This window comes from Ursus arctos, unplaced genomic scaffold, assembly GCF_023065955.2.
Source record: "Ursus arctos isolate Adak ecotype North America unplaced genomic scaffold, UrsArc2.0 scaffold_18, whole genome shotgun sequence".
NCBI lineage: Eukaryota > Metazoa > Chordata > Mammalia > Carnivora > Ursidae > Ursus > Ursus arctos.
The window spans coordinates 8,902,276-8,925,669 of NW_026622852.1; the positions used below are offsets into that span (position 1 = coordinate 8,902,276).

General features: G+C 37.5%; 1 protein-coding gene across 11 annotated transcripts in view; it reads right to left on the minus strand.

The window, feature by feature from the left end:
* Positions 1-23,394, minus strand: part of NFIB (nuclear factor I B) — a 230,945-nt gene that overhangs the window by 54,481 nt on the left and 153,070 nt on the right. For all 11 annotated transcript variants that reach the window (XM_026506525.4, XM_044386923.3, XM_026506524.4 and 8 more), the window contains exons 4-6: positions 16,106-16,174; positions 10,598-10,718; positions 7,079-7,197 (exon numbers count right to left, since the gene is read on the minus strand). In XM_026506525.4, coding sequence (XP_026362310.1) covers positions 7,079-7,197; positions 10,598-10,718; positions 16,106-16,174 — 309 coding nt within the window. The remainder of the gene's footprint in view (positions 1-7,078; positions 7,198-10,597; positions 10,719-16,105; positions 16,175-23,394) is intronic.

The following is a 23,394-nucleotide window of genomic DNA, read 5'->3' on the forward strand; positions in this document are numbered from 1 at the left end:
AGTCCAAAGCTCTTCTCCACAATTATCTATCACAAGCACTCATAGCTTCAATTTTTTCTTAGTTCAAAAACTTTTAATCATGACACTAAAATTAAGAGATTATTTTTTTTTAAAAAAAAGCAGATATACATTTTACTATCTCAAAATTTTGTTTTGACAATTCTTCCAGAACCCTGGAAACTCACAAAATCACCTCTACACTTCCACTTTAGTTTCACAAGATCTAACAGACTCATGAAACTCCATAGAAAAACCGTCCATCTGCCAGGACACGTTAAGCAGTATTCAAATTTTCCTATTTCCCCATTTCTCCCTAAAGAGGTAAGTTTACATATTTATTCTCTAGATGGGTTGCAGAATAAAAGGGGAAAATAAAATCAGCCTTTAAAAAAGAAGACCTCAGCTCTGCTATTCATCATCTGGACCCTCTGGACAAGACAGCCCCTCACTGACCCTTAGATTGCTTAGCTGTATAAAATAAGCAGCCCAAACCACATCTTGTTAAAAGTTCTAATAATCTGTGTTCTATCTCTGAAAAATCAATCTCTTACTGTCATACAGTAACTCAAAAGAAACTGGCTTTCTAAACTACTTCAAAATAAACATGACATCAGTGTGTAAGAAGATTTGAAATCTTTTACCATTCCAAGAAACCCTGCGTGGCACGCAATTGTACCGAAGTACACGGTCTCCCATGGGTTTTTCCACTATCCTATTTTAGGTTGTGTTCTATCAATCTAGAGACCCAGCATTAAATAGCAAGCTGTTATTTTTTCAAACTAATTAACCATTGTGGTTTTTCTGCAAAATGCTGCATTTTCAAGTCATTAAGTCTCGAGCACAGAAACAGGAGTATAACTTTCCCCTTCTAGTATTGGTCCTGCTAACACGGACCCAGGTTTGCCCTATCAGAAAGGCTCTTCTTGGTTACAAAGCATGAAAGGAGCAAAAGCTTCTGCTAATTAGCAGGCAATGTAAGGAATTCTGACGAAAGGTTTCACCAATAATTTACTGTTTTCCTTTCTGTTTGAAGGATGCTCATGTTGTGACTTTTCAACTACAGCACCGTAGCTAAAGAAAGTGAAATACACCATGACAAAGGCATTCTGGGAGTTTGCTCTCCAGCGACATCATGATACATGGAGAGGTTCACGGAAAGTTTGGCAGGAACTGTAAATCGTTCACTTTCGATATTTTCAGTAATAGGCTAAACAGAAAAAACACAAGCCTTAAAAATTGTGCTTGAACATTAAATTCAAACCATTTCTTCACATTTACTCATCAAAAGCACTTGTATCTCTGATTTCGTCTGGCTCAAAATTTGATATTTGAACATTTGACATTTAATCCTTGTGATACAAACCTTAAGAATGTAAGGAATTGTTGGTGTTCTCTCTGGTTCCCAAAGGGGGCTTAAAAATTCTTCCAGGAAGATTACTAAGCATTTGCCTTGCCATTTTCTAGGACTTCATTTAATGTTAATAACTCCCAGACAGTAGTTTTTCAACTATTTATAAAAGCTGCTCATTCACCCAGCTCCCATATTTCTGCAGACATCTTGAGATTATATCATTCGTCAGGCTGTAGTTTGGGCTAGAGCACTGTTTTCCAAAATTTGAACCTAGAACTTTCCTCCCTATAGATTCTTGAATGGAAAAAAAAAAAAGGTCCGGAAGTCACAAACTTAAGCACAATCAGTCAATATCCACTCATAGACAGTCACATTGATGGTGCCCACAGTACATTAAACATTCTACAAATTCAATCATGAATGAAAAAGTTTACATTTTCATTAAGACAAAATTTTTCAAAGCCAGCTGAACACTCTTGTATCTGGCGTGCTTATTAACCTTCCTTAAACTCACACTAAGAAATGCTGGTGTCTGATTCTGGTTCTATCATTGTATTTCCTGCTCCTGGTTAAACTCATGATGTTGGGCTGGCATTATTATTCTCCACCCTGTGTTCCCTGGAGACTTTTGGTTTAATGCATTGGCTATTTAACACTATATCCTCATAGAACTCTATAAAGTGCAAACTGACATTTAGCACAACATTTAAAACTATATTACTAAAGAGAACTTTTGAAAAATTATTAGAAAGAAATCTCTAGGGCTCAGAAATCTATTAAAATTTCAAAAGACTAACTGAAGAGACTTATTTATGTGACAGAACCGTACATTTTTAAAAATTAGTGTTAGTGTTATTTCCTAGGACTCACAACAACCGGAACATGATGCCCAAATATTGCTTATTTGAGAGTCCAGTATGCATTTTTAAACTACCCTTAAAATTGTAATTACATACCAATATACCGCTAAGTAGTGTTAGTTTGTGCTAACATATCAATTCATTGGTTTTTGCCTATTTACTTCTCATAGTGCTTCAAGGTAAGCTGGTTCTGAGGCATGGAGACAGTCCCCTCCTAGTCTGGCTTACATGATTTATTTTCTATGAAGAACCCTTTATCATAAATAGTAAAAAATTTTTTTTCTGCTCAGCAGGTCAAGGGCTGGAAATTTAATTTATTCATATTTATGTGCCCAATGCCTAGAAAACTTCCTGGCAAATAACAGGCATTTGATAAATGTTAATTGAGTCCAATTATCTGAAATCCTAAATGTGTAGGAATTAATAAAATTTTACTGCAAAGTCTTTTTGAATTTACATTTCATAAAACTAACATTATAAGTTGTTTAAATACTCATCAGACTGAGAAGCTGTTCAATTTTCCATTTAGAAAGCCCAGCTGTATATTACAAATATATTTACTGTATCATAAATGTCTATTAAATAGAGTTTTAGGAGCCTTTGATGCAGGCTTAGATGAATCTGCAGAGGCAAACACTGATATTGATAAAGCATTGTTTCAAATGTCCAAACATACCATTTGTCAGTCTGTTAAATTCCCAGGCATTAATGTACAACAAGATTTAGTCCCATAAAAGTAATTGGAATTGGAGGAAAAACCAAGACCTATCTCTTGTTTTTCCTCTTTTTTCAGAAGTGACAAAGAAACATTCTAATGATTTCAAGGAAAGTACATCAACTAGGAATTGAGTCTCTGAACTGACTCAGGTGGAAAAGAAATTAAGGTATGCAAGGTCTCAGATGGTATTTTTTCTGTGTTATTCTGTCAAATAAATAAAATCTTTAAAAAAAATTATAATTCTTTTATGACCAGGACATCGTAACTTTTCTGCCTTGTGGAATGAACATATAAATATAACTAATTATGTTTATAATACCCTAAAATAAACATACTTTTTCCATAATAATAATTAAATTATTAAAAGGTACGTAAATATTTGTCATTACATGAACCTAGATTTTCCGTTAAAATTTGCCTAATTGCTTTTTAAAATAAAGTGAGTATATTAATCTGGCTATTTTATTTTATTTTTTTAAAGATCTTATTTATTTATCTGACAGAGATAGAGACAGCCAGCGAGAGAGGGAACACAGCAGGGGGAGTGGGAGAAGTAGGCTCATAGCGGAGGAGCCTGATGTGGGGCTCAATCCCATACGCCAGGATCACACCCTGAGCCAAAGGCAGACGCTTAACCGCTGTGCCACCTAGGCGCCCCTAATCTGGCTATTTTATATCCTTTACTTTGGCCTACTTGGAAAAAAATCTCAGTGGTTTGGGTTGGTGTTTCACATTAAAAGGGAAAGGAGAATGCCATATATTGTCCATAATTTTGCTGTCTTTGATTCTTCTATTTCAAAAATATGTATTGTTAAGTGCTATGGCAAGAATAGATTTTAATGCAAAGCTAACACTACCAGAATAAGGCATATTCAGGAAATAATTAATGGTAAATTTTAAACATTTCTGCCAATTATCAACACAAGCATATTTTAATCAACCAATAAGTAGTTATTGATTACCAATTAGCACAGGGCTTTTTGGGAGAAACAAGTATATGACAAGTACTAAAGCCATTATAAATATTGAGTGGTACTCAATATGCCCTTTACAATACCCCCTTCGTGACAGCCAAGTGTGTCTGAAGAACATTTGAAGATGGGCAAGAACAACCATTGGGCATTTTACTTGGCAAATTAAGAAAAAGGCAATTTTCTAAGAACAAAAGGACTGCATCTGGCTTAGCAAATTTATAAAGATAGTACTGTACTGCCCTCATTTTTTTATTGTAATTCAAGACTCCTTCCCACAATGGCCTATTGTGCACATTACAAAGTCTTCAGGGTCTTCAAAATTAAAGTGACAGAGTTTTTTTAAGCACACTTGAGAATGGATCGTTCTTCCTTACTCTTAATAAAATATGCCCTCACAGACTTCTCCCGTAATTCTAGTCATCTTGACAAAAGAAAATCACCAAGACAATACAATGATTTTACAAAGAGAAAGAATGACAGTTTCCCTTCTACTTTTCAAAAATGTTTTATAATATGATGTGAGATTGCCTGTATTCAATAGGCTGAAAGAGGGATCAATTTTTACAAAGTGACACTCTATAATAAAGAACACCTACACTTCTGAACAACACACCCGTTCCCACACATTCACTATGTTATTATTATTACCATTAGAATCTTTTCCAGAATAATTTTCTCAAGAGGAAAATATGGCTTTGTTTAAAACAAACTGACAATGCCAGTTAAACAAGCAGTAAAATAGAAAGGCTTGAGGGTTTTGTTTCTATTCTTACTTCTGCAAGTCTGGGGAAAGTTCCTATTACTTCTGGCCTTCACTAATGAGACTGATAGTCTGCTATCAGTGTTTCATTTATCCAACAAATATCTTTTGTGCCCCTACTATGCACCAGGGTGCTGGCTACACAATGGCCACAATCGATAAGGTCCCCGCCCTCACAGCGCAGACGGATTCAGACAATGAATCCCACAAACAAGCACGTAACTATTTATTACGAGAACAATGAAGGAACACTACTGGGTGTCAGGAGAGGAAAACAGGAGCACCGGATTGAGATTGAAATTCCTCAATTTAGGCTGGGACTTGAAAGATGCCCCCAAATTTGTGAGATGAAAAGTTAGAAGAGGAGAATCCCAGAGGGCGTGATTTAGAGGAAGGTCTTGGGTTTTGCCTTCCCAAGTATTAAAGCAGCAAGCAAAAGCGCCAGCAACAGCAGCAGGGAACAGGGCCGGCCCTTCCTGTGAAAGGATTCTGATTTCTCCTAAGAGGAGTGGGAAGTTACTGAAAGATTGAAGCAGGGGAGTAATACCGTGATATTATGTTTTATAGAAATTTTGTCTGTCTGGGGGTGCCTAGGTGGCACAGTCATTAAGCGTCAGCCGTCAGCTCAGGGCGTGATCCCCATGCTCTGGGATCGAGCCCCGCATCGGGCTCCTCCGCTGGGAGACTGCCTCTTCCTCTCCCACTCCCCCTGCTTGTGTTCCCTCTCTCTCGCTGGCTCTGTCAAATAAATAAATAAAATCTTTAAAAAAAAAAAAAAGAAATTTTGTCTGTCTGAAGAATAGATTTGGAAGGACGAAGGAGGTCATCTCAGAGCCAAAACTCGCCAGCTGATTTTCAGATCCTTCCACAAAATGACACATCACCTCTCCGTACTTCCTTACCTGTAGAGTGTGGGACCCCAGTGCACAACGCGGCCGTTCTGAAACTTACACAGCGTGTGGCTGTGGTTTTCTCTCTGGCAACTCTGCTCCCTTCTTTACCAGTTAAAAATCGCAACATGGTAAAGGAAACCCACTGAGTCAAAGTCCAATTCCTCCATGAAGATTTTTCACTTTTTTTTTCTAGTGGAATACACACACACACACACACACACACACACACACACACATATATATATATATATATATATTTTTTTTTTTTTAAGTAGGCCCACACTCATCATGGAGCCCAACACTGGGCTTCAACTCACCACCCTGAGATGAAGACCTGAGCTGATATCTGGAGTCAGCTGCTTAACCAACTGAGCCACCCCGTGCGCCCTTCACCCAGGCACCTTGCTTCAGATGTGCAACAGCAAATAAGTCCTGAATAAGGAACTGATTTGGGTTTGAACTTCAGTTATTTGCCTCCTAAGATAACCTAGCGTAGGGCTCCCCAGCCTCAGAAACATACACTCAAGTCATGGGCTAAAAATCATTGTTAAAGAGATTTTTCTTTTTACATTTTTAGTAAAATGTAGAATTTGATTTAAAAAACAATTTTCAACTATCTTTTATGCTGTTGCTATAAGTCATATTTGCACACATACATACCAAGATATTGCAGTTAATTTTTTATTTTATTTTTTTAATTTTATTTTTTATAATAATTTTTTATTATATTATGTTAGTCACCATAGAGTATATCCTTAGTTTTGATGTAATGTTCCATGATTCATTATTTGTGTATAACACCCAGTGCACGTTAATTTTTTAAATTTTCATCCTTAACAATCTTCCGCTATTTGCAGCAAAAAGGCATGAGGATGTCTGATGAAATATATTTAACCCGACAGACTTTGAGAATGAAAAAGAGCTAAGTCTGAATTTAGAGAGCCAAATAATACCTATAAAGTTATATTTTTCCCCCAAAGCTGCCCCACAACTGGGTCATAGTTTCATAGTTTCATAGAAGGAACAACCAGATTGACTCAGACACAAAGTTGTTACATTACACTCATCTTTTTTGTTTATGCTGTACCTACTTCCAAAGGGAATTATAACTTCCTGTAAATGGGAACGGTCAGTAACTGTCCCCTGCGACCTGCTGGAAGTGTGGCTCCTCCCTGAAACACCCCATAGAGGGTAGCAAACTGATCTAATGGAGTCAGATCTTGCAGTTTGGCTGCGATCCAACCAGCGAAGGGAGACAAACCATAATCGGTCACATGCACGATCGGGGGTTCTAAAAGATCATTCTGTCTGGGAGAAAAAGCCCAACAGGGAAAATATGGGATTGTTCTAATGTCGATGACACATGACTAGTACATTATCTTCAAAATAATTTTACTGCAATCATTTTATGCAGAAAATATCATCCATATTGATTCAATTACCAAATTTTGACTATAGGAAATTTCTGAAACAAGCTGACATCTTACTCTGATGTCCCCAGAGGAATCATCTCATCGCTTACCTTGATCTCTTTCGTGCCATGTTCGGCTTCCAGCAGCTGGTGAATTCGGAGACGGATAGAAGTCTCCTGTCGGACTTGGTTCCATATTTTCGTCTATGGATATAGTTTTGGGTCTTTTGCTGTTAAAATATGACAACAGTTGCATTAATGGGATGTCTAAGGAGGTGTGTAGCAGGTTAAAGTATATAATTTGAGAAGATTCTTACTATAAAAATTTCCATAAACACAAGTAACAACATTTCAGAATCTTTTCTGAAATAATAGAGAGTATTCCAGACTTCAGGAGTAGCAAACCCTTCTAGTTGTATATATCGTTTATTATACCATATTATACCTGCCTAATGATAGGGTGCTTATTATATTTACCTTTTGAAATGTGTTTCCAAAGAAATTTCTGTAGTAAAAAGTGAATTCTTGATGTGATACGGGTACTAACTTTAAAATTATGAAGATTGCACCTGACTTATCATTACTATCAATGCTAATATTATTCATAGCATAGCGCTTGCCATACCAATGTCATTTTTTCATATTAATTCAAACATAAGGCAATGGAGTCAGTAGAACATGATCTTTGGAGTAGAACCGGCCTCGTATCAAATCTTGACTAGGCCACTCAATACTTCTTAAGAGTAAGCTCCTTAACCTTTCTAAACTCAGTTTAATCATTTGTAAAATGGAAATAATAAAACCTAGTTCAAAGAGGAGTGGTTGAGAGGATTAAATGTAAAGCTCTTAGTTGAGTGGCTGGCATTTAGAAGACACTTATTAAGTAGTAATTATTAGTAGTAACCATATAATTAATAATATTAAAAAATTTTGGAAGACTTTATTGATTATAAATTATTTCGTATATTCTTCTTTATATTTTTTTCTAAAAAATTAGGTTATGATCTTTTATTCTCAAGATCAACCATGAAAAATAGGTCATTGCCAAATTCAAACAAACACTATACTTTTAAAATGATACATTTTAGGGGTGCCCGGATGGCTCAGTTGGTTAAGGGTCTGACTCTTGATTTTGGCTCAGGCCATGATCTTAGGGTCATGAGATAGAGCCCTGCATTTGGCTCCATGCTGGATGTGGAGCCTGCTTAAGATTCTCTCTCTCTTTCTCTCAAAAATAAATAAATAAATAAATAAATAATACAATTTAATAAAGAAAACATGGCTCATCCCAGTTATTAAGAAAAATGAACATTTAGGGCAGAGATTAAAAAGGTATGTCATGGGGGCACCCGGGTGGCTCAGTCAGTTAAGCTTCCAACTCTTGATTTTGGCACAGGTCATGATCTCATGGTCATGAGATCGAGCCCTGGGTTGGACTCTGTGCTGGGCATAAAGCCTGCCTAAGATTCTCTCTCTCCCTCCCCAAAACGTCCCCCCGCCACTCTGAAAAATAAACAAACAAGCAAACGAACAAATAAATAAATAAAAGTTAAAAGCTATGGCATGGCATAGGCCATCTTGCATGCTATACTGCTATCATATATTCCCATCAATACCCTATTGAACAGTCAATTATGACTATGAAAATGGATTTTTTCCCTTAAATTAAAAAAAAACCAAAAACCTTATGTACATCTCTACAGGTAAAAACCAAAGAGAGATATCTTCTGAATTAACTTTGGTCAGTGTAATAACCATAATGTCATAGGATTTCAGAGCTGGAACTGACGTCAGAAGTCTTATCCATACATCAGTCCTCCCTTTTCTTACAAGTGGGGAGACAAATTTGGAGAAATTCAGTGAATTTCCCAAGGCATCTTAGTGGGAAGCAGTCTGCCACAAAGTAAGGACTGTGTTCTTTTTGCCGCACTGTTTCCAAATCCTAGAAGCACACGTACACCCGGAATCCTAGAAGCACGTGGTCATCTGGAATCCTAGAAGCATGTGCACATGTTCACAGATGTACTCAGATTAATATTTGACTCACAACTCCCAGAGTATTAACATGATGAAGAAGATAGCAGTTTCTATCCGTGCAAAACCACAGTGGGAGTAAATAATCGTCCTTTAATTTATTCCTATGGTGTCCGAAGTTAGAATGCATGGTTGTTTAAACACCCCTTTAATCTAATTCTCTCAGCTATCATTCAGTAGTAAATATGTACGAAAGACTTAAAGTGAGAGAGAAAAGATTTTCATAAGGAAATATCAGAGAAATGTTTTTGAAACCTTTTTTATTCTTAATGGCATAATATGTGAAACCGTATGACTATGAAGAAAATCTGTGTTGACAACACACTGATCCATCAGACCAAATAGAAACGTACTATCACATTTCAAATTTAGAAAAACTAAAGCATTTTTAAGACCCAGCCATGTCATAGACAATCTGAGTAACAATAAACCAAACTGCCCTGCTATGTAAACTAACTATATGAAAACACAGTCTGACCAAATATGATATAAAATTGAACTTAGTTCATAAACATAAACATGTGCACAGCCCTGTAATTAATTCAAACGCAATTAACTTTCATTATTGAGAATAGCATAGGAAAATAATTACCCAGATAGTCTTTGATTCTTAAAAAACGGATATTACAAAGTGAAATGTTTTGCTCTGGAATTCCTGTACAGTCTTACATTTGATCACGGGTATATATAATGCTCTGAAAATGAGATGGAGCTTCATATATTGAAGATCCAGCTCGGAAAAAAAAACACATAAAGCTATAATATTTATTCATCGTACTTCTCAGTGACTCAGTCCTCTTCTCGCATTCTGTAACAGTGGAACGTATCATCACTAAGTCCTCCGCAAACAACTTTCCAAGCTATTTATCCCTCATTTAAATAGAAAACCTCTTTTTAAACTTCTGTGGGACTCAAAGTTACAATCAGAAGATCAAGAGAGAAAAGTGAGAATGTCAACAGGGAACTAAAAAGTAAAGGAACCTCACTGTAGCTCTTCCCCAACAAAGGCTGGTCAAACCAAACCTCAGAGCAGGTAGTATTTTCATTGGTAACTGAGAATCAACTAAATTATTTTAAAAAATACCAACTCACTGAAGACATTAGCAAAGTGTGGCCTAGGATAAGACCTTTACTTTTAAGGTTAAGTAGACGACACATGTTGTTTTCATGTTTTATTATACCCAGCTTGGATGTGATAGTAGGGTAAGAGGTATCAGGACGGATCAATCTATAGACCGGGGCGGGGGGCAGCTCTCTGCCATGACAACACTGCTTTTAAAGTCGCCAAAAGATCGAGTGAACTTGTAGAATTCTAATATTTCACAGAAAAAAAATCATATTCATATTTTTATATGAAGGTAATATAGTTCTCTTGTCCCACCCAAAAGATGTTTTTAATGCTTTGAACAATTACATTTAATTTTCAAATATCAAAATAAATTTAACCAGGTAAAGAGTAAAAATTCATGTAGAAAGGGAAAAGTCTCGAACTCTTGGCCGTTTCCCGATCTCTTTATCTACCTACCTGTCTGCATATCTACCTGCCTACCCAGCTGCAGAGAGACTGAGAGCAGATGCAGCTCCTCTTTCAGTTACCTGCTTGGTGGAGAAGACAGTGACCTCTGAAGATTGACCCCCGAGTTCATGTCATGATAGTATGGTTGGCTCGGGATTTCTCCAATTGGGAAGTTGACTCCAGTTCCCTGGGTTATGGGCGCTGAGGAATAAAACAGAAAGAAACATCAGGAATGATTTTACACTTGAATGTAATAATCTAATACGTTCCACGCAAACTGTCTTTACCCTGAGACCCTAATATCAACTGTTTACCAGGGTACGACGAAGATTCCTCACAACGCCAGTGTTCAAGTCTGTCATCATTGGTTACCACTTCCCCTATTCCCACTCTCCAACCTTCTCCACTCACTCCTTTCTATTAGTTGCACCGTATCTGTCACTGTATCTAGTCCATAGGTAATTCAGAGGAAACAACATGTTTCCTATTGCTCAGCACAAAGCAAGGTGCTTTGAACGAAGTTGGTTCTTTTTTTTTTTTTTAAGATTTTATTTATTTGAGAGAGAGCATGAGGGGGGTGGGGAGAGGGAGAAGCAGACTCCCCCCTGAGCAGGGAGCCCAATGAAGAGCTTGAATCTAGGGCCCCAGGATCATGACCTGAGCTGAAGGCAGACACTTAACCGACTGAGCCCCCCAAGAGCCTTCTAAGTTGGTTCTCAAAAACCTAATCGCTGTTCAGTTAATCAAATTCGAAAATTAACATGTTAAAATGCATTAGAAATCATATGAATATTATTTGATATAACGAATTCTTGTTATTAGGGCAGGTTTACAAGTAAACTTGACAAATGTGAAATAAGAGCCCAGTTTTGTGGGTTTTTCCCCAAAATACATATTCAGGTTGATATATGAATAGTTAAGTGTGGCCTTACTCAATAGTTATGGGGTTTTTTAAGTTTGTATACCCAACTTTCTAAAAATCACTTACAATGTACTCATGAAAAAAAAAAGAAATAAATTATTTATTTATTAAAAATAAATAAAAATAAATAAAATGTGCTCATGGTGTTTTATAATTTAAAGTATTATTTTTAAATCAGGAGATCTTTTTGACTTTGCTGATATAGTACGAACTGAGATTCTTGTATATAAGTATTGGTTTTTGTATAATGGATTACATCTGTTTAAATTTAAAAAATGTGTTTCTAGACATCTTGAATAGATCCGTGAGGCAGCATGTTGTATGAGAACGGGTAGAGTCTTGGGAGGTAGCCATTTAGTTTGAACTCCCTCTGCTGCTTCTGAGGTATGTGCCTCAGTTTCCCAAGCTCGAAAATGAGAATACCAGTCACCTACCACCTATGATTATTTTGAAAATGAAATGAGATAAGGAGTGATAAAAGCCCAGCATCATGCCCAGTGCATAAAAGGTATTCAATAAATGTGAGATCGCTTCTTTCCTTGATTTCTTCCCCCACATCTCTTCCCTGCCAGCCTGGAGTGGTTAGCAAAGGGTGAACAGTTCAAACCACGCTAAAAGCAGATGAAGAGTTATAAATGAATCTATTTGTTGAAAGTCTGTTCCTTCAACAAGTTGTTTGTGTCCATTACTGGCAGGTGCTGCAAGGGATACAAAATAGTCTAAGATAGTTCCTGTCCTTAACAAAACAGATTGGGCAACAAGCTGGGTAAACAAAACACTCATGAAAAAATAGAAATACCAGCATAATGCTGATTATAATGAAACAGCCCAAGTGAATGACAGCACCAATAAACGCTATGGGATTTCATGGGAAGAAGAATCCAATACAGGCTTCAGGGATCCAAGAACTCCAAGGAGAAGCCATAGCTTGCACTGGACTTTGGAGAACGAGTAAGGTCTTAAGGCGAGGTCATTCTCAGCAGGGGTTACTGCAAAAGCAACATCAGGGGCAGAGATAATATGCAAGGTGAAACCAGGCAGGTTGGTGTTAAAGGAGAGTGCTGAAGAAGAGTTTCTTTCTTTACCCATTTTTTATCAGGCCTTCAAAAGCTCTAATGAGAGAAAAGTGTGTCCCGGGGCTGTGGTAACAAAACTCTAGAGCCCTGGCGATTCACTCTAGGAGCATACAGTCTACTTAATCTTCCTCTCTTCCAACCGCTTCAAACTGAATACACAATTCCAAAAGGACCGCAGATTTTCAGGGAATTTTTCTTCCCCAGAATTTTAATGTGTTCACTGCATGTGTTCGCTGTCAGCTGAATTGTATGTCAATACCAGGTCGGCCAAGATTTACTTAAAAATATTTTTAAGAAAGTATGATTAGGAAGCACATGTGTTACTGCAGAGAAGTAATTAAAGAATATACGACGGATCTCTCTCTTCCCCTATTAAAAACTAAATCAATATATACAAGATTAGTCTCAGCTCAAACTTCTGGAGTTTATGCCTTCTGTTAAATTATTCCCTTTATATAGTGTATTTTAACTTCATTTTAATAACACAGAAAATATCTGTATTCAATGGGTAACTATGTCAAATGGCTTGAATTCTTTGGGCAGCTAAAATGTAACTGTTTGTTGTGGCTTGAGGTAAACTGGAGGTTAAAAAAAAAAGCAAGGTAAGAAATTCCACAGTAACCACATGCTTTAAAGTTTATTATTAAAACCATGTTCTATGTGACATTGGAAAGCAGGGTATATGCTAGAAGGAGGCATTTGAGGGACTCAGGGAAAGACCTGAATTACTGACAGGAAACTTACAGGTTATAACTTATGCAAAGTACTTGCAATTTATTAAGCTCATGCAACATTTAAGCAAAGATCTGTAGTTTCTATTTCATACATATGGCTTAAGAGTCAACACAGATTGCTTGGCCATAAACATACTAGATGAAATTTATAGTAAAATAATAATTTAAAAAATCTTCGGAAACTTTGTTTTTTCTAAATTTTCTTGCAGACGGATTATTACAGACTATCAAGACAGCAATTAAAATAATTTATCCACAGATTTATACAGGAGCATTGCAAAAATGCAACGTGCCTTCTGACATTTAAGGGGAGAGTACAAGGAGAAGAGTAGATTAATAACAAACCTGGCCAAATTCTAAAGCAGCACTCACCAAATGTATTTAATAATAAAGAGAGTATGTGAACATGGCAAGTCCCGGGCTGATACTCCCGTTTAAAAGCCTCTGGAAGAACTTACAGCAGATGCAAAGATCAACGTTAGCACCTCTCCTGGAGAGCTGCAAAGTCTGAAAGCTGCAAATCATGTTTAAGAGGCTGCCAATATCCTCTTAGAAACGAAGCTCCAAAGAACCTCAGATTCTAAGGGTTAGAGGCCACCCCTTAATCTCTCTTATTGTTCTTCTCACTCCAAAAGCTGATCCTAAATCAACTTTCAAGATGGAGATAATATCATTCAGCAGAAAGATCACTATCCTAAAATTGAGGAGCTTCATTAGCTAAAGTCAACAGACACATTAGTGGGTCATATGATAGTCAAACCCTGGAGGCCAGAAACCATTAACATACTGTGAGCCCTCACGAAGTCAGAATCTGTGATATACAGCATAAGGGTCGTGCTGAAGTTTCTGCTTACTTAGCAAGCCCGTATTTCATAAACAACGAAGTTCAATTGTGTAAATAAGATTATGATGTGGATATAGTAAAACACTTAGGAGAATAACTGCTCAAGCCTTTCAGAGACACCTATTTACATACGGAGCAGAAAATAAATGTTTGCTGCACAAAGGAATGAATGGACATAGATAATTAATACACTAATTAAAGATCAGTAATGTGTGTTGTAAGAGCTTAAAAACCTAAGAATGGGTGAGTTTATTCAATCTACCTCATTTTCGAACTGTTCTGGAAAGGTGTTTTTCGAATCTTTATGTTTAAATTAAGATTTTTCAGAATATCACCCTGGTCTTTTAAAGCTCCTGTGTGGCGGCCTTTCTACAGCGTCTGGCATGATGTTACTTATAATAAGGAACTGATAATGTTTTCCAACGGATGACTCTTTGGTCCTTCTCACGAGAAGGAGGAAATACATCACGAAACTTAGGAAAAGACAAATTTAAACAAATAATGTTATAATGTCTTGTAACTGTAGCAGAACAGTATAGGGAAAACACCTCCCCACACACACCCCCCCCAACTTTCAAATTCCCGCTTCCTTACATGAGGCCAGAAAGTGGTAGTAAGTCAGGCACGTTCCTTTCCAAATTAAAAATAAACACAGAAAACTTTCAAATGTCGGAGGCCTTCCATACCACCTTATTGATCGGGAAAACCATGCAAGGCTCATGGCCATGGTCAATGGAGTAGACCATCAGAATCCCCCTGTCCAGCAAACATGAACCCTAGGGTTGCTGGGATATAGGGTTTTAGGTTTTGGCCTCCTGCGCTGCCCTAAGTAAACAGATCCGTGACAGAAGTCTTTGGGGCATACATTTATTTATCACAGAATATGTCAGAAAGGATAAGTTACTAAAGGTCTTAAACATTCATGTATACAACTCCCTGAGATATATGCTATTCGCACTGGCCACTCTAGAAAGAGGAACTCTTCAAGAAACTCTGATTCGAAAGACGCAGTCACCTACCAGCTGGGGGATGACTTCACTGACCACAACTCTAACTCATTACCTAAACTTACCCTCAGTAACTTGCTTTGTTCTTTTGGGATCACCATAATTCTTGTTCAAGACCTCTGAATTTGACCCAGATGAGAAAAACACAACTTAAACAAGGACAGAACGCCACTACGTCACGTGAATAACATCATTCCGAACGGTGACGCTCTCGAACAAAATGCCAGGTAAAAATACAGCCTTTAAAGTTACATAAATAAGCTAAATCAAAGAGAACAAGAAGAAATGAGTCACCTCCTATAACAAGATGATACCATCAGAGCCACATCTTAGGTCTATTTGTACATACTAGTAATACGTAAAAGACTTAAGTCAGTAAACTACTCCCTTGCTTAGGTAGCCGGCCAGGTGAACTTAACCCAAGGAAAATCTCATCCGGCCTGTCAAGAATGGTGTCTCAGGTGAGGTGGCCAGTTAAAACAATTGAACATTGTTCTGGATCACAATAGCTTTCTATCTATATCCAAAGTACAATCTGCAAAGTTAATTTCTGCATCCCTCTCCACTCTGCATGTTAGTGTGGGTATCCTGTACCTCTCCAAGCCCCCACCAAAATGTTAGTAGAATGAAAAAGCACTTATCTACAGGAAACTTATGTGGGTTATCATAACAACATGGAGTACATTTAATTAATCACACTTCCTTTGCTATAAATGACCATCTATGGTCACAGAGAGAACGGTGAATTAAGTGAATACTAATACCACGGCAATCAGAACAACCCCCAAATTATTTTTATACTACAAACGTTTGATGACCTAAATGTAACTCTTTTAGAAAATCCGACAAAACAGATTCACGTATGAGTTCATCAAAAAGATGGGAGATTTTAAAACTCAAATTTTCCTAGTAAGTGGTTATTCTTAATACTGTGTTGAAGGTTCAAAATATTGCCTATCTTAAATCATACCGTATAACTAAATATTAACAAAACAATTTACTTACTTCTGGATACCCTCACAAGTTCGGATACATTGAAGACTCCAGATTTTACAAAACTATCCTCCAGGTAACCTGAAAATAAATATCAAGAGGAAAAAGATCAGCACAAGCAGGAAGCAAATAAATGATTAAACGCTAGGATTTGTTCAAGTGTTTTTAAACTAAAGGTTAGAACGAAAACCAAGTGTGCTGACAACAAACACAAGTGAAAGCAAAACTCTTTGAATGCAATCCGGGGTCTGTTTAAACAAAAGTAAGAAGTTGAGATGCCAAATAATTTCCTAGGGAACTTTCTTCCCCACTTGCTCAATGTACAGGGCAACTGGAATGGTTTTATTTGCCACAGCCCACGCATAGAGAATGAAGATTCTGGGGTTCTGACCGAATGCATTCAGCTCGGTAGCACCTGGTAGACTAAAGTCGACCCATTTACAAAAAAGAAAGAAAGAAAAAGGAAAACCACAACCACAATTAGAACCTTGTTGGAATTACTTCAAAGATCTCCTGAAACCACTGTTCTTTCACAAATCCTTCCCTGATTAAAGAAAAGCAAGCTGCTGTTTGCAGCACTCCCCCACCCTTCCTCCAAGGTCATGAATCACACAAAAGCAGAACTTATACGTATAGCAAATACTTTGCATAGACCTATTTCCACGTACCTTTGATAGACCTCACATGATTTCACTGCCCTCTCACTCTTGCTACTACTTCCCTGGACTCCCTTCATTTCAAGAACCACATACTTTTTCTAGCAAATGGTGATAAACCCAGGCCTCCAGGAATGCCATGTGACCCTTCTGTGACATCCAAGTGCAGGGTCCACAGCGACTGTGGCCCACCATTCAGGAGCTTAAGTTCTGTGCTGTCTGGGATCTGGCCAAACTGTGTCCAGGATTAGAAATGAGGACTCCCACAAATACCCAGTCATGTCCCTAGCTTCTCACTGACGTGCAGGAGGCATACTGAGGGCCAAGAGGAACAGAATACCAGAAGCACGGATATGGTTACTCTCTGCTTCCCAGGAAGAGAATAAGAAAAGCCTGAAAACCCTCGGAATTCAAATGTTTCCAGGAAAACAAACTCTAGATTCTAAGAACCAACAGTTGGATCAGTTTTTATGTAAAGTTTTAGGGCTGACCAAGGGACTCGATTCAGGGCAGGAATGTGAGTCAGAGGTGGTTTAGCTCTCAAGTCAGGGAGCTGGCATCTGACTCCCAACCACACTTTATCAGGGTGGAATCCTGGTCATGTTATTACATTCCTGGTGTCTCAGACTCCTCATTTAAAAACTAGAGATAATAAAATTATTATGAATGATAAGTGAGATAAAAACATAAAATCCATATTAGGCACTGATTAAACGTTCCCAATGAGTTAGGATTGGCCAGTTGTGTCAATGATCACCCATACATTGAATTATGCACACTGGATTCCAGACGGTCTCAAATTATGTGTAAATCTTTTTTAGAAATTTTGCCAGAACAAAAGCTATCACAGTTCCTTTTACCTGTATCCAACATAAGAAGACAGAGAATCATTCGATGAGCTTATACGCTTCATTGTTGTGAACCAAGGAGTCATGCGTATCTGAACACTATTATACCCATCATCACCCTCTTTAGAAACAGAACAAAAGAAAGAGTGTGAAGGAATTATGAGCTCTCAGCTGGTGATAAAACTCAGGTACCATATTAAGTATTACTTTGAAAAAAATATATACATTTTTAAGAGGATAATGACAAAATGTCCCCATTTGATATACCTATGTTTTAAGAAATTCCTACTTCTCAAGCAACTTAATTTTTCACCAGGTTGAATTTGTTTCAATGATTACTGAGAAACTTTTAGGTAGCCTACACTGTTCAAGGTTCTTAAAGCCATGAAGACGAAAAAAGGACATTGACTCCCTTTGTGTGGTTGGGGGAGAAGATATTTTCAATATTCTGAACCGTGGTAGGTTACCATCATGTGAAACAACAAAAAATGCAATACACATCTTCGTAAAGGAGATCAGACAGGATTATTTGTCCTCGCCCAGCAGTACTGTCAGTGTCTGCCCTCCCACCTTTCTCATGCAGTTCCATTCCTCTGATCAGATGGCACTCTCTTTGCATACTCTGTTCTCATCCTGCAACGTCCAGCTCAAATACCGTCTACTCCGTGACCTGTTCCTCTACCCTCCTCCCCCAATCCCTGCGCCAGCCACAAATCATCTCTTTCTTCCGGATTCACAGAGAACCTAGTTTGTACTTACTTACATCACTTTCCACATTCAAGTGTCCAAGATATCTGTTTTCAGGTCTTGTGTTTCTTACTGGATTATCAGCTCCTTTATTTGGAGAGTGACTGGGTTTTGTTCATCTCTGAATGTCCCTTCACAACTAACTCTGTGCCGATACATACAGCAAGTACTAAATCAATGCTTACAGAACAAAATTTTCAATTTTAACCTTTTGGAACAGGGTCATAAAAAAGCATCTTAGTAATCATGTGACAGTGTAGGTGTAGATGGCTTAAGGTTGAAGGATAATTATACTGACTCTTGTTATTCCCTGGACTCGTCTGCTGACCAGTTTATCGAGGCTTTTGGGTAGAATGGGAAAGAATGATGAGCAGAGACAGATTCTATCTCTGACTTTGTTACGTTCCAGTACACAACTTGAGGCATTTAGTACAAAGTGACCACCGAGAAACTAGAAGTGTGTAAAGAGTCGGAGTTCAAAAATATTTGCAAAATAAATTGGTGAATGAGTGACTAGTGAGCATTTCAATATATTTATATAAAGTAAATCATGTGTTATACGTAGTAACATGTCAATATGTAGATATCACGTGAAGTTCATTTCCTTATTACTCCCGTGAGCAGTCAGGGCTCCATCTGCTTCTTTGTCATGCCCTTGAAGACGGAATGGTGTGTGGACATCAGGAGCCCAATCATACGGATGGGAGGAGCCCCTCAAGCTAACCCTACTAGCAGGAAGACAGGCAGGCAGTCACACACAGGCAAATACAACGACTATCTCATAGAAAAGGGAAGGCAATTCAGAATGTAGCACGGTGTTTCCCCACCCCTCACCTCCAATTCAAGTTCCGAGGAATCTGAATCTACAAGGAAACCTGGAAGAGCTATTTTGCTGAAACTGTGAAAGGCACCGGAAGTATCTCAGAGCTGCTTGGGCACCCACTAGACAAAATGCAACACTCACAGGTCCCACTGGGCTCCAGTCCTGCATGGAGCATGGTGAGACTTCACTGAAAAGAGGGCTCTCCAGGATGAGCGGTAACGCAGCCCCCCCACATGACCTTACGGGAGTGGGGGTTAGGAGGAATCAGGCAACTGGGTAACCTGGGAGAAGCACCCGACGCCAAAGGCTGCGTCCTCCGTTCATCTTTGCACACAGCACATCCTTACTATGCACAGGCATTACCCAAGACGAGGAGGGCAAAGGAAAGAACTAGTGGAGGACAGAGCACTTGGATAGCGAATAGCATACAAGAAAGTATACAGGAAACAATGCATAAGGACTCTGGCAAAACAACCGGGGAGAATCACGCAGGGTGTCAGGAGCCCTGTGAGAGTACAGAGGATGAGACTCAGCAAAATGCAGGGTATTACTATTAACACAACCCCATCTGTAACCTCCAGGCTGCTGGGGCCTTCCAGAAACATGGTTTTCGTGTGTTACATAGACCACTGTGAATCTAAATAGCTGATACAAAGGCCAACGATTTTAAAGCAATTTGGAGACATTCATATAGTAAATTCCCTTCATCTACCAAAGGAAATATGAGCATCTCTGAGGCAGAGCAGCTGCTTAATGGTTACAGAGCAATATTACACAACAGCTTAAGCCAAGAAGCAAAGAACAACTCGGCATTTATGTGATGGTGTATTTACACTACATGTAATGCTTTTTAAAAAATAAAATTGAGTAGGAAATAAAGACCTCTGCAAACTGAAAATTCTCAAAGGCAATATCAAATTATATTATTTTACTTCTTTTTTTATTTTTATCTAACAAAAGCAACAATAAATCACTACTCAGAAGTTAATATAGTGTTTAACCTCCTTTACAAACAATAACAAAGGGACACAATGGCATATCTAACTGTTAATATCTCAAATTATAATCAGCTCCATTTGAATGTTAAACAACATTTACATAGAAAATCCAAAGGAAAACTGATAACGCTCATTTTTATAGTCTACTGTGTTCTATTCTTGAAATTAAAAAAAGAAAAAACCACAGAAAGCAGTTATTAAATTCATGAAAGCTGTCTTCCAGTATTAGAAGGACTGTTAATGTAGATTTTGGATGAGACTTCTTCCGCACAGTTCCAGGAACTGTTTTTTGGCTCAATAACCAGATTTGTCATCCAATAAGAAAAGTCCTAGAAGGGAATGGGAAACCTTGCAAAGGTAGTAACGGCCAACACAGGCCAAGCTACTGCTCTAAGATCTTCAAAAGCATTCATTCAACGTAATGCTCCTAATGATCCTACCAGTTCTCATGCAAGCGTTCCCATTTTACAGATGAGGAAAGTGTCCACAGAGGTAGGGGGTTCCCAGGAGCAGGAAAGACACCCCCCCATTAGATTTAAGAATTCTCACTTTGGGTAGGAAACTGAATTAAGAGCACCTCTGAAACCCACTGCAATGTTCAGGTTCCTTTTTTTTTTTTTTTTTTTTTTTAAGATTTTACTTATTTATTTGAGAGAGCGAGAGCGTGCACACAAGCGGGGCCAGGTAGTGGCAGGGGGAGAGGGAGAAGCAGACTCCCCGCCCGGGGGTTGGAGGGAACCATGCGGGACTCGATCCCAGAATCCTGGAATCCTGACCTAAGCCAAAGGCGGACACTTAACCCACTGAGCCACCCAGGCGCCCCTACAGGTTCCACTTTCTTACAGCGCCCTTTTCCTGTTAGTTTGCTTGCATTGCTTGCTCATTTGGAGAAAGAACAGAACCCCTAGGTATCTCGCAGGCCTTAGGATTCCGATTGTTCACTTCCTTCCGCAGAGTGTAAAAGACGCCTAAATCCTTTTGTTTATGGATGCAAAGGGGGAGAAGATAAGATTATTTTACACTAGCTCTTTGCCAATCTTCATATAACTTCAGATACCACCACTAACCTACTGGGGATTTTTTGGTGGTGGTGTAAGGCACGGCTTTATCTGCACTTTCTCGACCGATGTGCACTGTCCACGGTTAGGAATGAAAACTGTGATTATGAAATAGACAGACTAATCATTACAAAGATATGATCCTCTGCGCAGAGACTGACCCTCAGCCTATAGCCAAGGTTCACATTCCAGTATTAATTTAGAATTAAGTTTATCCTTCACTATGAAATGTCCCTGTTGGTGATTTAAGAGATTCCGCAGAAGGACAGCAATTTTCTGACTTCAACACGCTCTGATCGTACTATATAATGTTGTTTGTTTTTCAGTACTTCCTTCCAGTCTATTAAACTTTTTCTTGTATGTATGTAATATATAAAAATATGTATTTTCAAAAACAGAGATCAAATTTAAATGAATTTGTATCCTGCTCTTTTTTCCAATTCACGTTATATCTTTCCCTTTAGATTGAATAGCTTTTCAAAAGCATGACTGTAATGTCTGTATAATGTTACACCGCATGGCTGTACTTCATTTGACCATTCTCCTTTTTTTTTTTTTTTTGGCATTTTAGGTTATTTCCCATTTTTTAAAATATTATAAACAGAACTGCCATTAACATCCTCGTACACAAATCTTTGTCAGCGATTCTCATGATTTCCTTAGGCTGGAGTTCCCAGAAATGGAATTACTGGGTCAAAGGACATAACTCTTTTAAAACTCTTGGTTAAAAACTGTCAAGCTGCTTTCCATAAAGATTTTTGCCAATTTCTTCTCCCTCGGGCAGAATGAGTGTGTCCATGTCACCACCCCGCTGCCACAATTACATATTAGTCATAAAAGGGATTTGTTTTAATTGTAACACGTTGATAGAGAAAAGATATCATTACATTAATGTCATAATTTTCATTTACTTAATTATAATACAGTTGGACATTTTTCAGGTATTTGTGCATTATTTCTTTGGACAAACATTCAAAAATATGTAAAATAGGAATTGTGCTGTCAGGAATATTTTATTCCTAATATTAATGATTACTTCTAGAGCTTCACAGTTAATGATAATGTTGGCTATTAATTAATAATTGATTTTTTTCTTATCATCTTATATGTTCACTTATTCATAGTTCTTTCAGATTTTTAAAAGTGTTCTGATCAGAATGGTTATTGAATACCATTAAATGTTTTTTGGCATCCTTTTTAAATTTCCTTACAGTATTTATTGTTGTTATATATTACTGAATTCTTAGATTAAATTATCTTTGCTTATCTATACAAGGTAGCTCTTCTAATTTACTGCTAAACTGGTTTGCTAACAGTTTTTTCTGAGTTCTCTCTATGTAGCTGGTATACTTTTCTGGGGATCTTTGTTTCATTTGTGAAGTTTTCATACTAGGGTTACATACATGCTTCATAAAATGGTTTGGATGACAGCCATTTTTTATTTTTAAAAAATATGAAAAGTTCGTGGAAGTCTGGAAAAACTCACTGGTAAAACTATCTTCTCATAATTTGTTTCAGAGAAGATTCTTAGAAAACTCTGAGTCTTTCATGAATTTGCTCTACTCTTGAGGCAATTTTATTATATATTATCAAAAATCTTCAATTTTTCATATTTTTAAATTTATTAGCACAGATACTTTATGGTTTACTAAGTATTTATTTTTACAGTACAGTAAATTAAGTTATATTTTACTATAATCAATACTTTAATTAATAAAATTTTATTAAATTATGTTAAAGTAAATTAAAAGACCAGCTCTGCCACTTACTATGTAACCCTAAGGCAGGTTGGACAGCTTTTCCACACCTCACACTTCACTATAATGCAGGTGAGAATCATAGTCCTATGACTCAATATGAAAACTGTACCTGTTTTCAAATAATAATAAAGACATATTTCATTTTAAGAGCAGGGAAAGAGACGGTAGAACTCCAAATTAACAAAGAGAAAGCAAAAAAAAAAAAAAAAGTAACTTAACCAAGACAATAAAACTAAGAATATGAGATGTAAAAATAAATAATGCAAGGTAAACTGAATGAATAAAATCAAGCATATCCCATTACAAGACAGGTAAGTGGATTGAATTAGCCCATAAAGAACATTAGATCAACGGAAGCAAATAAAATTCAGCTATTTTTAAGGAACACATTGAAGACAAAATGACAACAAG